Source organism: Grus americana, chromosome 1 (assembly GCF_028858705.1).
Source record: "Grus americana isolate bGruAme1 chromosome 1, bGruAme1.mat, whole genome shotgun sequence".
Classification (NCBI taxonomy): domain Eukaryota; kingdom Metazoa; phylum Chordata; class Aves; order Gruiformes; family Gruidae; genus Grus; species Grus americana.
In genome coordinates, this window is record NC_072852.1 from 33,488,991 (window position 1) to 33,503,842 (window position 14,852).

General features: G+C 37.0%; 1 protein-coding gene across 1 annotated transcript in view; it reads right to left on the reverse strand.

Annotated features, from left to right (window-relative positions):
- The window catches only part of YAF2 (YY1 associated factor 2), a 36,659-nt gene that overhangs the window by 9,459 nt on the left and 12,348 nt on the right, over positions 1-14,852 (reverse strand). The window contains exon 3 of the mRNA XM_054845615.1: positions 3,052-3,204. Within this exon, the coding sequence (XP_054701590.1) occupies positions 3,052-3,204 (153 nt within the window). The remainder of the gene's footprint in view (positions 1-3,051; positions 3,205-14,852) is intronic.

Genomic DNA, 14,852 nt, shown 5'->3' on the forward strand with positions numbered 1-14,852 from the left:
AAATAGCTGAACATAACACATTACCTTCTCCTAAGATTATTTAAAAGTTGATCCTATGAATAATGTAACTGTGCAGCAATATGGATGTGCTGCATATGTGAAGGCTTTTACTTTTAAAAATCAAGTCTTTCTTTATTGTGGCTATAGAATTCATAAATTTGACCCAGAGAAGCATCCATCTCTGCAGCAGCCTTAAGCAACAATTCTAAGTAGAGAATGATGTTCAATAATGAAGATGTTGGTGTCTCTCTTGAATTCAACAGCGCAGATAGCATTAACTTGCAGCAGGTATTACTTCATTTCAAAACCTCACTAGGACTGCTGGTATACCATCTGAACTGGACTTCGTGTTCACAGTGTAACTCTGGTATTCCTGGCATACGTTGTCATTTAAATTATGCACAGAGCTGAGTATTACACACAGTATTACACATAGTGTCTTCATCTAATCATTCAATTGTTTGATTTTCACAACATAAAGACCAGAGAAGAATACTTTCACTTCCGCCATCATATTTTTGCTAGTGACAACCATAAAGTACTTTGAATTTACTATTTTCCTTTGACTACCACGAAACACTGCCACCAGACAGTTGAATTTATACAATCGGTTATGAACACCATAGCTTTATGCATTTAACTGACTCCACAGCTTTCGGTAGCTCAAGCTGCAATAAAATAATTTAATATGACATCACATATTAGCAGGTGCGCTAACAGCAAAGCCCTAACCTTTACCCTATCATCTGACTTTGTTTGAAGTACAATTGGTTCCCAGCCACTTCAGCTGAAACACCTCATGCCTTTCCCTCGCTAGAATAGAGACAGGCTTTGACATCTTGTTCCCCTGAGGCTGCAGTAGTGTGACTGAAGAATTTAAGAGAAAACTGAAAATCTGCTGCTCGGTAACACAGTAATAGAGAGAAAAATTCAGCATGATCAACCTGCGTTAAGTGCCATGCCTGGAGCTTATTAATCATATTGAGCATGCAGGCAGATTTTTATGATCATTTCCAGCAATAATATACAAGTTTTCAGGCAAAGAGAAAAGTATATCCTTTTCCCAAAGAATACTGAAGAAATCTGCTTAAAATTTCAGTCCACCTCACTTTTGCATTTTTAATGTACTATTGAAATTTAACCACCAATATTTCAATTTATAATATTTAATTAGCTTGATTAAAACTCACTATATTAACTTCAAATACTTCATAACTGAAGTACTTCAACTGCATGAGGTAAGCTAGTAAATTTGAGTATTCAAAAAGGACCATGTCTGTGTCCTTAATCCTAACCATGACTTTCTTAACAACTGTTCTCTCTTGACTCTCAGTCTCTCCCTGGTTCTGATCCTGATTATCCCATTTCAGGCACAAGATAAGCATCTGCTATTTTTCTGCATAACTAATCCCAAAGGATCTTTCTTGGCTGGACTACACTGGACTGCTTCCGAAAAATAAAATAAAAAAAAATTAATAAAATCAATAGTTCCTCCCATGTTTGATTTGACTACAGATCTTGTATACTTCTGAGCTTTTTGGCACAGCATTCTTGCCACAATAACTTTCTGCTTAGACTGTAGTGATTGATGGGCAATCACCAACTGCATTTGGTTTAACAAGGGCAAGTGCCAGATTCTGCACCTGGGAAGGGGCAACCCTGGCTATACATACAGACTGGAGAGCAGCCATGCTGAAAGGGACTTGGGGGTCTTAGTCGACAGCAAGTTGAACATGAGTCAACAGTGTGCCCAGGCTGCCAGGAAGGCCAACCATATCCTGGGGTGCATCAAGCACGGCATTGCTAGCCGGTCTAGGGAAGTGATTGTCCCACTCTACACTGCGCTGGTGCGGCCTCACATCGAGTACTGTGTGCAGTTTTGGGCGCCACAGTACAAAAAGGACATAAAACTGTTGGAGAGCGTCCAAAGGAGGGCAACAAAGCTGGTGAAGGGTCTAGAGGGGAAGACGTATGAGGAGAGGCTGAAATCCCTTGGTTAGTTCAGCCTAGAGAAGAGGAGACTGAGGGGAGACCTCATCGCGGCCTACAGCTTCCTCATGAGGGGGAGCGAAGGGGCAGGCGCAGATCTCCTCCCTCTGGTGACCAGTGACAGAACCCGAGGGAACGGAATGAAGCTGCGACGGGGGAGGTTTAGGTTGGATATCAGGAAAAGGTTCTTCACTGAGAGGGTGCTCAGGCACTGCAACAGGCTCCCCGGGGAAGTGGTCACAGCACTGAGCTTGACTGAGTTCAAGAAGCATCTGGATAACACTCTCAGTCATATGCTCTGATTCAGCGGGTCCTGCATGGAGCCAGGAGTTGGACTCGGTGATCCTTATGGGTCCCTTCCAACTCAGGATATTCTATGATTCTATGACTTAGGGTTTAAACTTGCTGCTTTTGTTTTGCAGTTTGCACCTTCCTTCCACCTGATCTTACAGCAAGAGCAAGGCTTTTACAACTGCTTGTCTGTACTGTAATATTTAATGTTCTCAGTTCTAAGAATCCAAGGTTTTCTTCAGCATCCCAGATGTAGCATAGAGATTTTTATCACTAGGCATTATACATGCTTTATCCTGTCACATTAATTTATATCCTACTTCAGCCCTTCAAAATTTATTCCAGTTCTGCAAGGATAGCAATAACCACGTTACTTTCACATTCTTCTGCAGCCTGGTACTGGTTCTCTCTCTCCTGTTATTTTGGATGAAAACTAGTCACTCCTGTCCCCTCTCTTTTCCAGATACTAGTATCATCCATTCGCCTAGCTACAGTTTTGTATGGTGTGAGAAATACATCTGTAATCCTTAACAAAAATAAAGGTTTCTATGTTCAGCTGGTCTCCATCTTCTGGTCAAAATTACAAACTGCAGGCTTTCTTCACATTTAATAAGCATCCTAAACCAATGAAACTTCACACACAGATATTTAGCCTTATTGTTGAAAGAGGTTGCCACAGCACTTACAAAGCATTAAAATCGCAGAACATTTTCTTGTTTTCTTTTTTAAATTATATTTTATCAATACCGTAAAAGTTTCTAAAATTTTTACCTGGTTTTCTTATGACTGTTCTTTTTGCTTGTTGTTTCCTTTTCACTTTTTTCCTTTTCTACTTTGTCTTTCTTCTCTTTCTTTGATTGTGTAGGGGGCACGAATTGCTGAGGAACCTGTTGTGCAACCAGCTGAGAGACAGGTCGAGGTTTCCTGTGTGCACATATATATATAGAGACGCACAATGCTTAAGCATTATAACAAGTCTCAAACTCTCTACGCTTCAGTTATTAACATTGACAATCACTATAACAATAAATACTGCTAAATCTTATATTGCTGCCAATGCTTCATTAAAATAGCATATCAACCCATTACAGCCTTTTGTTTCACCTGCATTATCAACAAATGAGATTTTATTTTTTTTCTTTTTAAGGATTTAGAGACAAGACTTTGCAGTGTCCCCAGCTGTCATATCCAGACAGACACTTACATGGAGTGAACTCCAAAAGATGAAGCTTCCGGAGGGAATAATTTACCACCCAATCCCACCCCCTTCAAACAATGAAGGGGTCTGTTTTGAGTGTACTGCAATACCGAAGTATACAATCCACATCACAAAAAGGAAAAATCTGATATTTCAGGTATTGGAGCTAGAGCCACTGTTGGCCTTACAGAATAAAACTTAAGTGTTTTCAGCTCAAATTCATTGAAAACAATGACAAATCCTGTGAAGTTGTGTATCATTTTTATCAAGTTGTTTTACTAGAAAAAAAATATACTGCACTAATAACAGTAGGATATAGCTGTCAGAACATATATGCTTTAAAAGCTGGCAAGAGAAACTTCCAACCACATTCCATCAGTATACACAGTGCAGGTTTCATTTCCAAGTTTTGAACCAAACTAAAAACAAGAGTGAAAAGAAGAACAGCAGGCAAAAGAATTTCAACGGTTTATTATATTACATTTTCTGAAATATTATTTTGAAATTGCTTCATTTTTATTTTATGTTGGAATACAAGGATCCTAATGTGAAATGAAAGATTTTACTCTTTCCAATGCAAGGGTATTTATTTATTTTGAGATTTTGGAATTAAGAAATTTCAAGTCATGACATAAAAAGGAAGGTTCTGTGACTCTATTTGAAGATGCAAATTTCTTCTCCAAAAGAATGTTTTCACTGCCAAGCTCTTGCATTTTGTTAGTTGGGTTGTGTTGTTGGGTTTTTTAAAATAGAAAAAAGCACAAATTATATGCACTGTGATACTACAAAAATACAGAGCAGTTATTAAAGCAACAGAAGCTATCAGCTCTTACGCATATTTATTTATCCCAGCCCACAGGATCACACTACCAGCACTTATTCCTTAGGTGAAGTGATGAGTAAAATAACAAAAGCAGAAAATCAAGGCAGCTCCCATTAGCAAGTTATATTTTCAGTAACGATTGCAATAGTTCATGGTATAGAGTAAAAGCCAAGTTACAAGAATCCATAAAGCGTGGGAAAGGCAGTTAATATAAACCAGCTGAGACTTCATGAGTCTTCACAGCAAGTTCTTAATGAATTAAAGTAAAAATAAAGACCATTAAAAATGTCAACACAAGAGAACTTTGGGGTAAAAACTAGACTACTGCATACCCACTCATGAACTGAACCCACGCTAACTCATGGAGAGACAAAGATCAGCAACAGATCACTTAGTGAAAACTACCCAGCTTGTATCAACTGTCAAATATATTATTACATCCTTTTCAGGAGAGCATTGCAACGAGGACCTTGGAAAACACACAGCAGGGTCCAAAATCACTGAAATGACTGAATGGACTACAAGTGTTTACATTAACGAGTACATAGGACATTTTTAAGAAAACTTGCCTCAGAACTGTTTCAACCATTTGTCACAGATGTTCATAACAAAGCAAGAAGAACCAAGGTGTAATTGATGCACAAGTTTATCATTTCGGGTGTAAAACATTTGTGATATATAAACAAAACTGATGATCTGTCTTGAACTGAAGATTGCTCCAGGAAATAGGGATACAGGGAGTTCATATTGCTAGTGATGGCCAAGTGACAATCCCATCATTACTACATACTGACCTGAGAGAATAATCTGACATGTTACTTACAAAGTAAGACAGTAGTGAACTTCTCGACACACAATTAATTACTGCCCAGGGCTGTGGACAACGCCACGATCATGGAAATTGTTAAAAAGGGGTAGAGGGGGAAAAAATTCTTAGCCAACTATTTTAGTTCTCAATTTACAACAATTTCTATTCCTGAGGGCAAACTAGATAATTTCTATTAGCGTACAGCTGGGAAATTAAGCTTAGAACTAAGTCCTAGGTTTAGAACTTCTTTTTCCAGTACCATAAAACAAATGAGACTGACAAAAAAGATCTTTGCCACAAGGAATAGAAGTCAGTTAAGACAAAAAAAAAAAACCACAGAAAAATCATGTTTGGGAAGATGCACTAAAAATGAACCAAGATGTTCTAAGTGGTTTTGCTGTGACAAAGAATTCCACTCAGTTATTTTATTCCTCCCAATTAAATTTCTGTCTTTTTGTTGTCAATCATTTCTATAGCTGTCTATCAGCTATATTTATGTTCTAAAATTTATTATCTGCTTTGTCACTTCCAGATTTCTTAAACAAGGTATTTGATGTTTTTATATTAAAAAATTGAGAAAAAAAATATATTCACCTCTCTCAACACTGAGAGTGTCTTTCAAGCTTTCAATTTACTTTTTTCCAGGTACTCAAAAGGGGCTACTGAACTGCAACCAAGCACTTAGCAAGCCATGCAGGCTTCAGGAGATAACTTTACCACTCATGAAGCTTTAACCTGATAGAATTGTTCATGATTTAGCAGTAGCTGAATCACGCCATTCAAGCATGAAAGAATTCATACAGTGAAGGTTTTCTCGCAGAGAAGATAAATGTCAGAAAAACTATTCCTGTAACAGGAAATTGATTTTTATGATTTGCCAAAATACGACATTTTAAATTACTGGTTTTCAAACTCAGTTAGTTAAAGACTCTTTGTCATAGACTAGTACAGATTTAAGTAGATACAGACAATGTTAACACTGCCTTTTAATTCATCAATATATTTATGGTGATTTGCTTTTTGAGCATATTCATGAGCATCTGAGCTAACTAGTGTTTAGAAAGAAGCTCTATAAACTTTTGCATTATGATTACAAGCATTTTTGCCTCTACCACTGGGAGTGACTTTACAACTGAACAATCCAGGCAGAAACGTTCATAAATACAATACACATTGCTTAGTCAGGCCCTCAAAACTTTGCATTTTTATCTAATAATTTCACTTCAGTCATTTTAAGTGGAACACTAATCAAGAGAGGCATACACTATTCCAAAGATAAAAGCTATTAATTCATTCCAACAGAGGTAAACTTCATGGTTTAGGCCCTATGCACTGCAGCCATACCACCAAACTGATTTACTGAGCTTCCAAGAGATCACTATGCATCACAGCTCTGAATATTATGCCTCTCCTCCTCTAGCACTTAGCTTGCCTTTTCAGCCAGTGTTACCTTTCTTCTAAGTTAACATTAGCCATACTTCTACCCACATTTCTATTCCAACCTCATTCATTATAGTTTTATTAATTATCTAATTCCAATGATGCTTTCAAGGTTCTGCATGCAAATACTCACACTCTTCATAATCTTCTTTAAAAATAAGGAAAACTAACATTTTTTAAAAAGCCAATAGACAGTAATACAAACGTTCAAGGGTATAGTTTTTTCTTCCCTACAATCCCCATTAATGCTAAACGACAGGGATGTCATAATTTTAACTCTGTTCTTCTTGTTCTAGGATATGACTACATTTTATCTTACAGATTTGATTTAGCTGCTGGTTTAGAGGGTATATTTACAGAGGCTGCAGAGACTTGTCTATTTAGGTTTTGTGTGCAGAAACTCATTCAACACTGATGCTCTCAAAGGGAGCAAATATTTAATACTGAGAAGGATGGACTAGTTTTCCTTCTTGGCATTCTTTAAAAAAAAAAAAAAAAAAAAAGGCTTTATAGCATAGCAATTTACATACCTAGAAATGAAAACTACTCATTCAAGAATGCACGCAGTGCACTAGACCAAATGATATCTGGAACTTTTGCCCCAAGTCATTTTCATCTCCCAGAGCTTCCTGCTCATAAGTCATTTTGGACATCTCACAGCAGTTCATGCTTCCTTAATTTCCCTCACCTGGTATTCATCAATAATCCATGTAAAAATAATTTTGACCAATTTGATATGGTGAATAACTTCATCTCATTACAACAAAGTGGGGCATTTTGAAAACACAAGTAAACAAACAAAATCTATGTACAATACTAATAATCAACATATGCAGCAGAAGTACAGTAGTAAATTCTCAGTCGTCTGAGTTGTGCATCAAGCATGCAGACAACCAAACTGCCTTAATGCTGAGGCATCTTGGGGTCTGGCTGAATTTATTTAAATTATACAGAGCACAACTACATTTGCACAGTGCTGCTTCTACAGCCATCATGAGTCCATAAAGCAGACTCATGTCTCCTGCACTACTCAGAGTAGGAGCTCCAATTCTGATAGATCTGAGCTACTTATCGGTCAAACCAGCTCTAGGGTCTATCTGCCACAGTCTGGAAACAAAAAGCATGACGTGGACAGCTGTGACCATTTTTCCATGAACCAACCCCAAATCTACCTGCATCTCAAGTGAGTCCCATGTCAGCACGATGCACCCCTGCGTACAGGGTTCAGAGAAGATTCATCTGTTTGGTGCTGCATATCCTGAACACTCAGAGCCAACCAAGACTGCCAAGCAGCACACAGTACCGCCACGCAAATAAGACTGCTGAGAAGCACAATGCAGAGACATCAACAGTCCAACAGAGCAGCCAACACCTTAGCTTTGGTTCAGTGTGAGCCATGCTGAACTTGGACTGGTCCACACAGAACCAATACCCATATCCTCCCAGTATCCACAGAACTCAGAACACATCCTGTGGTTTTCTATATGGAAAGCTAGATACCATAAACCTCAGTGCTGAATACATACACCTTTTCAACCTGTTGTGGGAAAAGTGTATTGTCATCTGTAATGCACAGTTTACAGAGTTCAGATATTCTGAAGAGTAGGAGACATACTCAGAGGCACACTCTTTCTTGAAGCTAAGTCTCCTCTGCGTTGTATATTTCATTACTGCAGAAGTATTAAAATTACAATTTCCCAATCTTAACAGAGCAGGTCTAAATTAAGGAAGTGCTGTCACCTCAGCTTTCAATCAAGCTGAAAGATGTTCTTCAACAGATAACTTGGATCCAGAATAATATCTGCCAAGCAGAGCTTCCATTCTCATGTGATCCTTCCCTTTCCTTTTCTCAAGTCCATCTACCTCCTGGCTTCGATTCAGACAAAAAGCCCTTGCTGGAGGCTTATCCTGTCTGGAGTGGCAAATTGTCTATTTTGTAAAGCAAGTGCCACATGCAACATATCTAAAAACTTTTAGATTATCACATGTTAAGCCAGAGTCTCCTGTTGAGCTCTGGTCACTTCACTTGCCACACTTTTTCTCCAATAACTAGAGCAATATTCTAGTCCAGCTTTACTTACCTATCACTGAGCTGATACAATTCTGTTTTCAAATTCCTCTTACTCCCTGGCTTCCTATGAAATTATACTCATCTTCCCCCATCCTAGAAATCAGGAAGAAATTGCCTGTGAAACACTGTTCCTACAGAAGGATATTATGTCGTAGCTGCCCAATATTTTATTGATCTATTTTTGGTTCCTGGACTTAAGTTTCTCTTCCAGATATGAAGAAGCTACCTTTTGAATCACAGAAGGAGTCAATGAAACAGGTAAGTTGTTCATACTATCAAACAGAACTATTCTATGCTAGGAATGATTTATTCATCAGAACAGTTTGAGTTTTCAGGCTGATCAGCAATATCTTACCTCCTGTCATATTTTCATTCCTACAAAAGACCAGCTCCTGAGCAAAACAAAGCCTGTGGTATTTCTTCAAAATTCTTCACCTGCTTTTATGTAGAATTTCTACATGGTATCCCATACATTCCGTAATTTCAGCTTTGCACATGAATTTTCTCCTTTCCTCCACCGTAAAGGATCATCACTTCTTTAAAAAAAAAAAAAAAACCCACAACAACAAAAGAAAACCAAAAACCAAACCCCAAAAAAACAGGTTTCAGAGACTCAGAGAGGTTTTATTCAAAGGCACCCCTAATCCTTAAGCAGTACCATTTATCTAAACTTCTCTTCGCTGCAGGGAGACACTGACCTTTTGTTCAAGACAGCAGATTCATCCCTCAAGAAAGAGAGGTTAGAAATATCTGGAACAGAAACCTCACTGAATTTGTCTTGTCGTTAGTCACAGAATCCTTTCCTCAAAAATGAAAAATCCACATTATTCTTTAAATACGGAGTACTGTTCCCTTTCAGGTGATTCAGGACAGAATAAATGCTTCCAAGTTAATGGAAGTTCTGAAATCTTCTACTTCTTGTTGCTTTAAGGCCCTCACTGCACAGGACTTAAGTAATGAGTCCAGCATGGTTTTGAACATCAGCTTCATTCACACTTCTGCAATCTGTTCTGTCCCACGAGCAAGGCATGGCAGAATTCATTCTTCAGAAACCAGTAATCTAGTCAATCAGTGCCCTGAATTTCACTCTATGGGGTTTTCAAGAATTATCAAAATAACTAATGCCAAAAGGCCTTACAAGCAGTAACTAATCCATTTACACGTCATCTTTGGTCAAACTTGCGAAGCTGATTGCTGAAGAATAGGATTGGTTAAAAAAAAAAAAAAAAAAAAGAAGCTTTGGCCTTTACAAACTCCACACACAGGGGGGTTTTTTTATGGTATCTCCTTGGGGAAAGTCTTGGAGTTTATTCCAAAAGCTGCAATATAAACACAGAATATGCTGATGCACTATAAGTTAAACCCAGAACACTTGTCACAGTTGTGACTAAGGTAGTAGAAACTCTAAAATCAAAGCCAGGCCTTCCCAATTAAGTATCTTCAGGCAAAGCATAAGAGAACAAGCTCAGTCAGCTTCCAGGAAAAAATCCTTAGGACTAATCACTAGGCATCACAGAAAGTTGGTCATCTCCTCAAACCACTGCAAGTTTTCCTGTAGTCCACATTCTTCTTCGTTTACTACTTAAGAAGGACAACTGCTTACAAAGCAACCCTCCTGATATTGGGCACTTCTGACAGTCACAAAGAAATATGACTACTAGAGTATCATCATGACAGTGCCTCCACTTTCTGTCTGATTAATACCCCTTTGATTTTTCCTTCTATCTTATCCTATATGTTCACGCTTATGCTACTTCTACTTTAAGTCATGCTGAAATTCAGCTGGTTTCTATGTGATAGCTAGAAATTTTTGTTCAAGCACTCATCCTTACTTCAATTACAGAAGCTTTTCTTTCATTTACCTATAATTACACTGCTTGCCTCTTTTGACAGCTCTGTTGTCCCCTGACTGCCACATAAAATGTGTCCCATGGATCTACAGAAATATAAAAAAAGTATCACAGATAAGCTGATATGCAGTAACCAGCTATATGCACTCGTAAGCCACTGCAAATGCTCAGTAACTTTGGACAGAAAACAACTTTACTGTGGAGCCTTCCTGCAGGCAGTTCTGACAACAAGGCGATGGACAGGAACATGTTATTTTATTGTAACAATTCAAACACCATTAAAATTTTAACACACTTTTCAAAATTACTGCCAAATGCAAGGAAATCATTTAATGCATTCTTCCCAAATTCAAAACTAGTACCATCCTCACAGGTCAACCTTCTAGTCAAGTAATTATATGGTACTTCAAAGATTAATCACTCTTCCTATATTTTTCACAAACCCACCACGTCCACCAGTATTCATATTTAAAATCTTCTTGGTTTTGCCCCAAACTATACATTCTTCTATACTCTCCCCAGAATGAGAACATCTGATTTTTAAGGTATTCAACCATGCTAGAAGGTTCAGACACATCAAAAATGTATTTACACTGCCTAAAAGACTGATAAAACTGTTGGATTCCTGAAAACAGCATACAACTTACAGGAATATATACCCTGTTATAAAACCACTGTTATCATGACACAACTAATTTCTACTTTAATTGTACTTTGTTGTCCTCCCTCCAACCCACCTCTTTTTGGGGGCCTGTCGTCTTTGTGAAATGCAAGCTTTTAGAAGCCCCTATCAAACTCTTCTAAGCTTACTCTGCACCAAATTTAAAATTTCTAGGTTTGCTTCATAGCAAACCTACAAAGGTTGTGTGTGTGTGTTGTTCACCTAGAAGTTACCATGGATTTACATTATTATGAAAAAAATGGTATTCCTCTCTCTCTAGTGCCCTGCAGACTTGCTTATCTCCTTTCCATCTGCTACTGTGGGCCTTCTGTGTGTTTCTGACTGAGCCAAGATACTCAATATTTTTTTTTTCAAATGGAATTCTAATTTCAGTCATGTACTAGTACTCCTCCACCAGCTTTTGCTATTGCCTCATCTAGCAAGGATCTCAGAAATGTCTTGTTAACGTGCCTGAGTTTTTCCAACCTTCAATTCTTTCAGAATTTGGTAGCAAATTTAATTCTTGTGACAGGAGGTAGACTGAAAGACTTTAGTTGTCTGTATTTTGTAGTGCATTGCCACTGGAAATAAGAGTAATCCCTGATAAAGGAGGACAGACCTTGGAATTAATTAGTCATCTCCTCTTACAGCTTCAGCTTTTATGCGGAAAATAACAGGACCAGGACCATTTCCAATGACAATTTTTTAAAGTGGGCTACCCAGTTGCTAACAGTGAACATGTATCTTACTTCAGACAAGCCAATACATTCCTGGAAAATAGCATAATTTTAGTACTGCATCTTGAATACAGGGCTATATTTCAGATATCTGTACTCAGAAATGCATGCTGTTGTGAAACTCAATATTCTGTATCGCCCCTTTGCTTCTTTATTTCTATATCTTATCATATATTCCTCACCTCCAGACAACACCAACAAAGCTAACCTCATGATGATTATGACTGTCTATTCATCTAGAGCATATCAAATCTTACCATTAGATATCTAATCAAAGTTTTGTAAATACCCTTTCATAAATATTACTTGGCTGGATAATTTCACAAAGCTGTTAAAACACTCTCATACATTGGCTAGTCTAAAATTCTGCAAAACTACATTAAAAATAATTGAAAGAGTTTAAAACACTTCCACAAGTGTTTTCAGAATGCATTTACAAGACAGTATGAGACCTGATGCATTGGCTCACCCAGAAAAACCACACATGCTCATGCCTCAGAGCTGTGCATCTAATAAGTCTACAGACCACCCTGCTCAACACTTCTCAGAACTGTCACCAAAGCAAAAAAGACAAACTCCTATAAAGATTAACATTAGAGTAAGTACTTGTTTGGGTTTTCTTAAATAATTCCACTTTAAGTAAATCAGTTAACAATACGCCACTGTGAACTAAACAAAATTAGTGAAAGAAATAAGGTTAGGTTTAACCAAACCCTAATAAAAATCTTGTTTTGCTGATGTTTCTATCATACATGTCTTTTAAAAGTCTAAACAGAATACAGTTAAGTGCATTAAAATCTTGTTGAGAACAAAGTTGAACCATTCAAATCCTAGTCTGTTCTTTCATTACTAGACTGGATCATTTCCCAATACAAATGTACAGGCTTTAAATATCTTATAATTTATTTGAAGATCATTTTCCACTCACGTCTATCCTAAATATTAATGTCTCAAGAAGCTAATAGAAATCTGATATCCACAGTAATACTCTAATCTCCATTTTTCTAGTTCACAGTCATTACTGAAATCTCAAGAAAAGCTTATCTTCACATACTTTCTACTTCACCATCATATTCTCACTAGGCCCTACTCAAATCTCCTTCACCACATCCTCATTTCTCCAACTAAGATCCACATTCTTAAGTGTATCTTAACACAGTAATTAGAGCAATTAATTTAAAAATAAAAAGTTGTTCCTAATCTCCAAAGCAAGTAGATGTACACAGGGAGTCAGCTGGAAAGATGCGTGATTTTACAGTAAACAGATTTTTAAATAGACAAAAAGAAGGATATGAAAAAGTGGTTTTAGGTAGAAGATTTTTCTAAGTGAAAGACTACTCCTGTAACACATAATATTAGGAGAATATTTCACTTAGGTATGAATGTTTTGAGCAATTCTTATGGCATTTATTTCAGTAACTTTTACAGGGTACAGCTACAGTTAAATATCATAGCAATATTATAGTATGATATGCTTCCTATGTGTTTTCAAAAAGACATTAATTGTGCAAAGTTTTAATTGTAACTTTGCAATAGAGCTTAGACAGCTTTTTACTCTGAAGATCACAGCACAGGCTACAACCCGCAGCTTTGGAATGTGACTTTTCCATGATGGACTGATGATGTAGATTTAGATGCCAGAAGGTCTAAATGGCTCCAGAACTAAAAATATATATATGTGTGTGTGTATATATATATATATTTCAAATTCAGTTTCTGTAATAAGTAACACAGTACCTTGAAGTAGAAGTTACTAAGAATAAACTTTCCTCCCACCCACTAGTCAATTCTTTTTAACACAGTTCTGTCCCTCCCCTCACCCTCATATACTGATAACGAGTTACTTTACAAATATCAAGTAATTAACACTCTCACTTCCTTGGCCATGTTTTTCTCTCTTCTTCAGAAGTCTTTCTGCAAAACAGGTTACAATGATGCTAGTGATTTTTGCATCTATGCCCCTTCCAGAGTCTCTTTTCCCTCCCACTGTAAATAGCTTTAGTAGTAAAAAAAAGTAAGCAACTTCACCTAAACAAAGGGAAAAAAATAAACATATACACAGCTACCCCAGCCTTCCTTGTTTTGAGCTGACCTCTGCTTGCAAAGAGCTTAACTTTGAAGAGTTTGCCTTTTTTCTTAAAGACTAGGAATCCATGAAAACTGTTGGAAGGCCAAGGTGTATATTTATAAGGACATTGCAATGGTGTTGACAGCTTTAAATAAACGGAATCAAATTTAATTTAGCATCATAATCTTGTTATCATGGCTTACAAATGCACAGCTGAAGAATTTCCCAAGAGCCAAGAAACTGTTACTTAAGTTCTTTACAGTATAGAAAGAAATCAATAGAACTGAGACACACATACAGGCATTAAGTCATTGCAGTAACTGTCCTCATGTAATTATGCAGACAGTCAACAGTTTGACACACAGTGAATAGCAGAATCTTATTAAACTTCAGGTGAGAATGCAAAAATTCAAGTCTTACATTTTAGACCATTCCTTCTAGTTTATGCACAAATCTGTATTGTTTAGGTGTAACTACATGCAATTTGGCTGTACAAAAGCCAAGAAAAAAAAAGTTGCTATCTTTACCCTATCAATTTTCTTATCTTTTTTACTGATCTTTCTTTGTGCCTCAAGAAGACAATGAATTTTTCAAGTGCTAGTTTGACAGTAAACATTTAAAGCATGAAATATTTTTCAAACTTCAATAATGGAGGACTATTTTTGTCAAATGCAAAGCACTCATTCACAAATAGAGAGAATTGTTACGCATTTCTATACACAAAACGCATAACAGCTTTTGATATATCCTTCCACATATTTGCAGAATAGCTACAATGCTTTGAGACTTTATTTTCTTCCATCAGGCAATTTTCCAACTAACTTAACATTTTATTGTATCTAGATTTGCTACATAAGCAAAATTTACTTTCTTTAATCACATTTATCTTTTAATGGACTATCACATCTCCTCTACA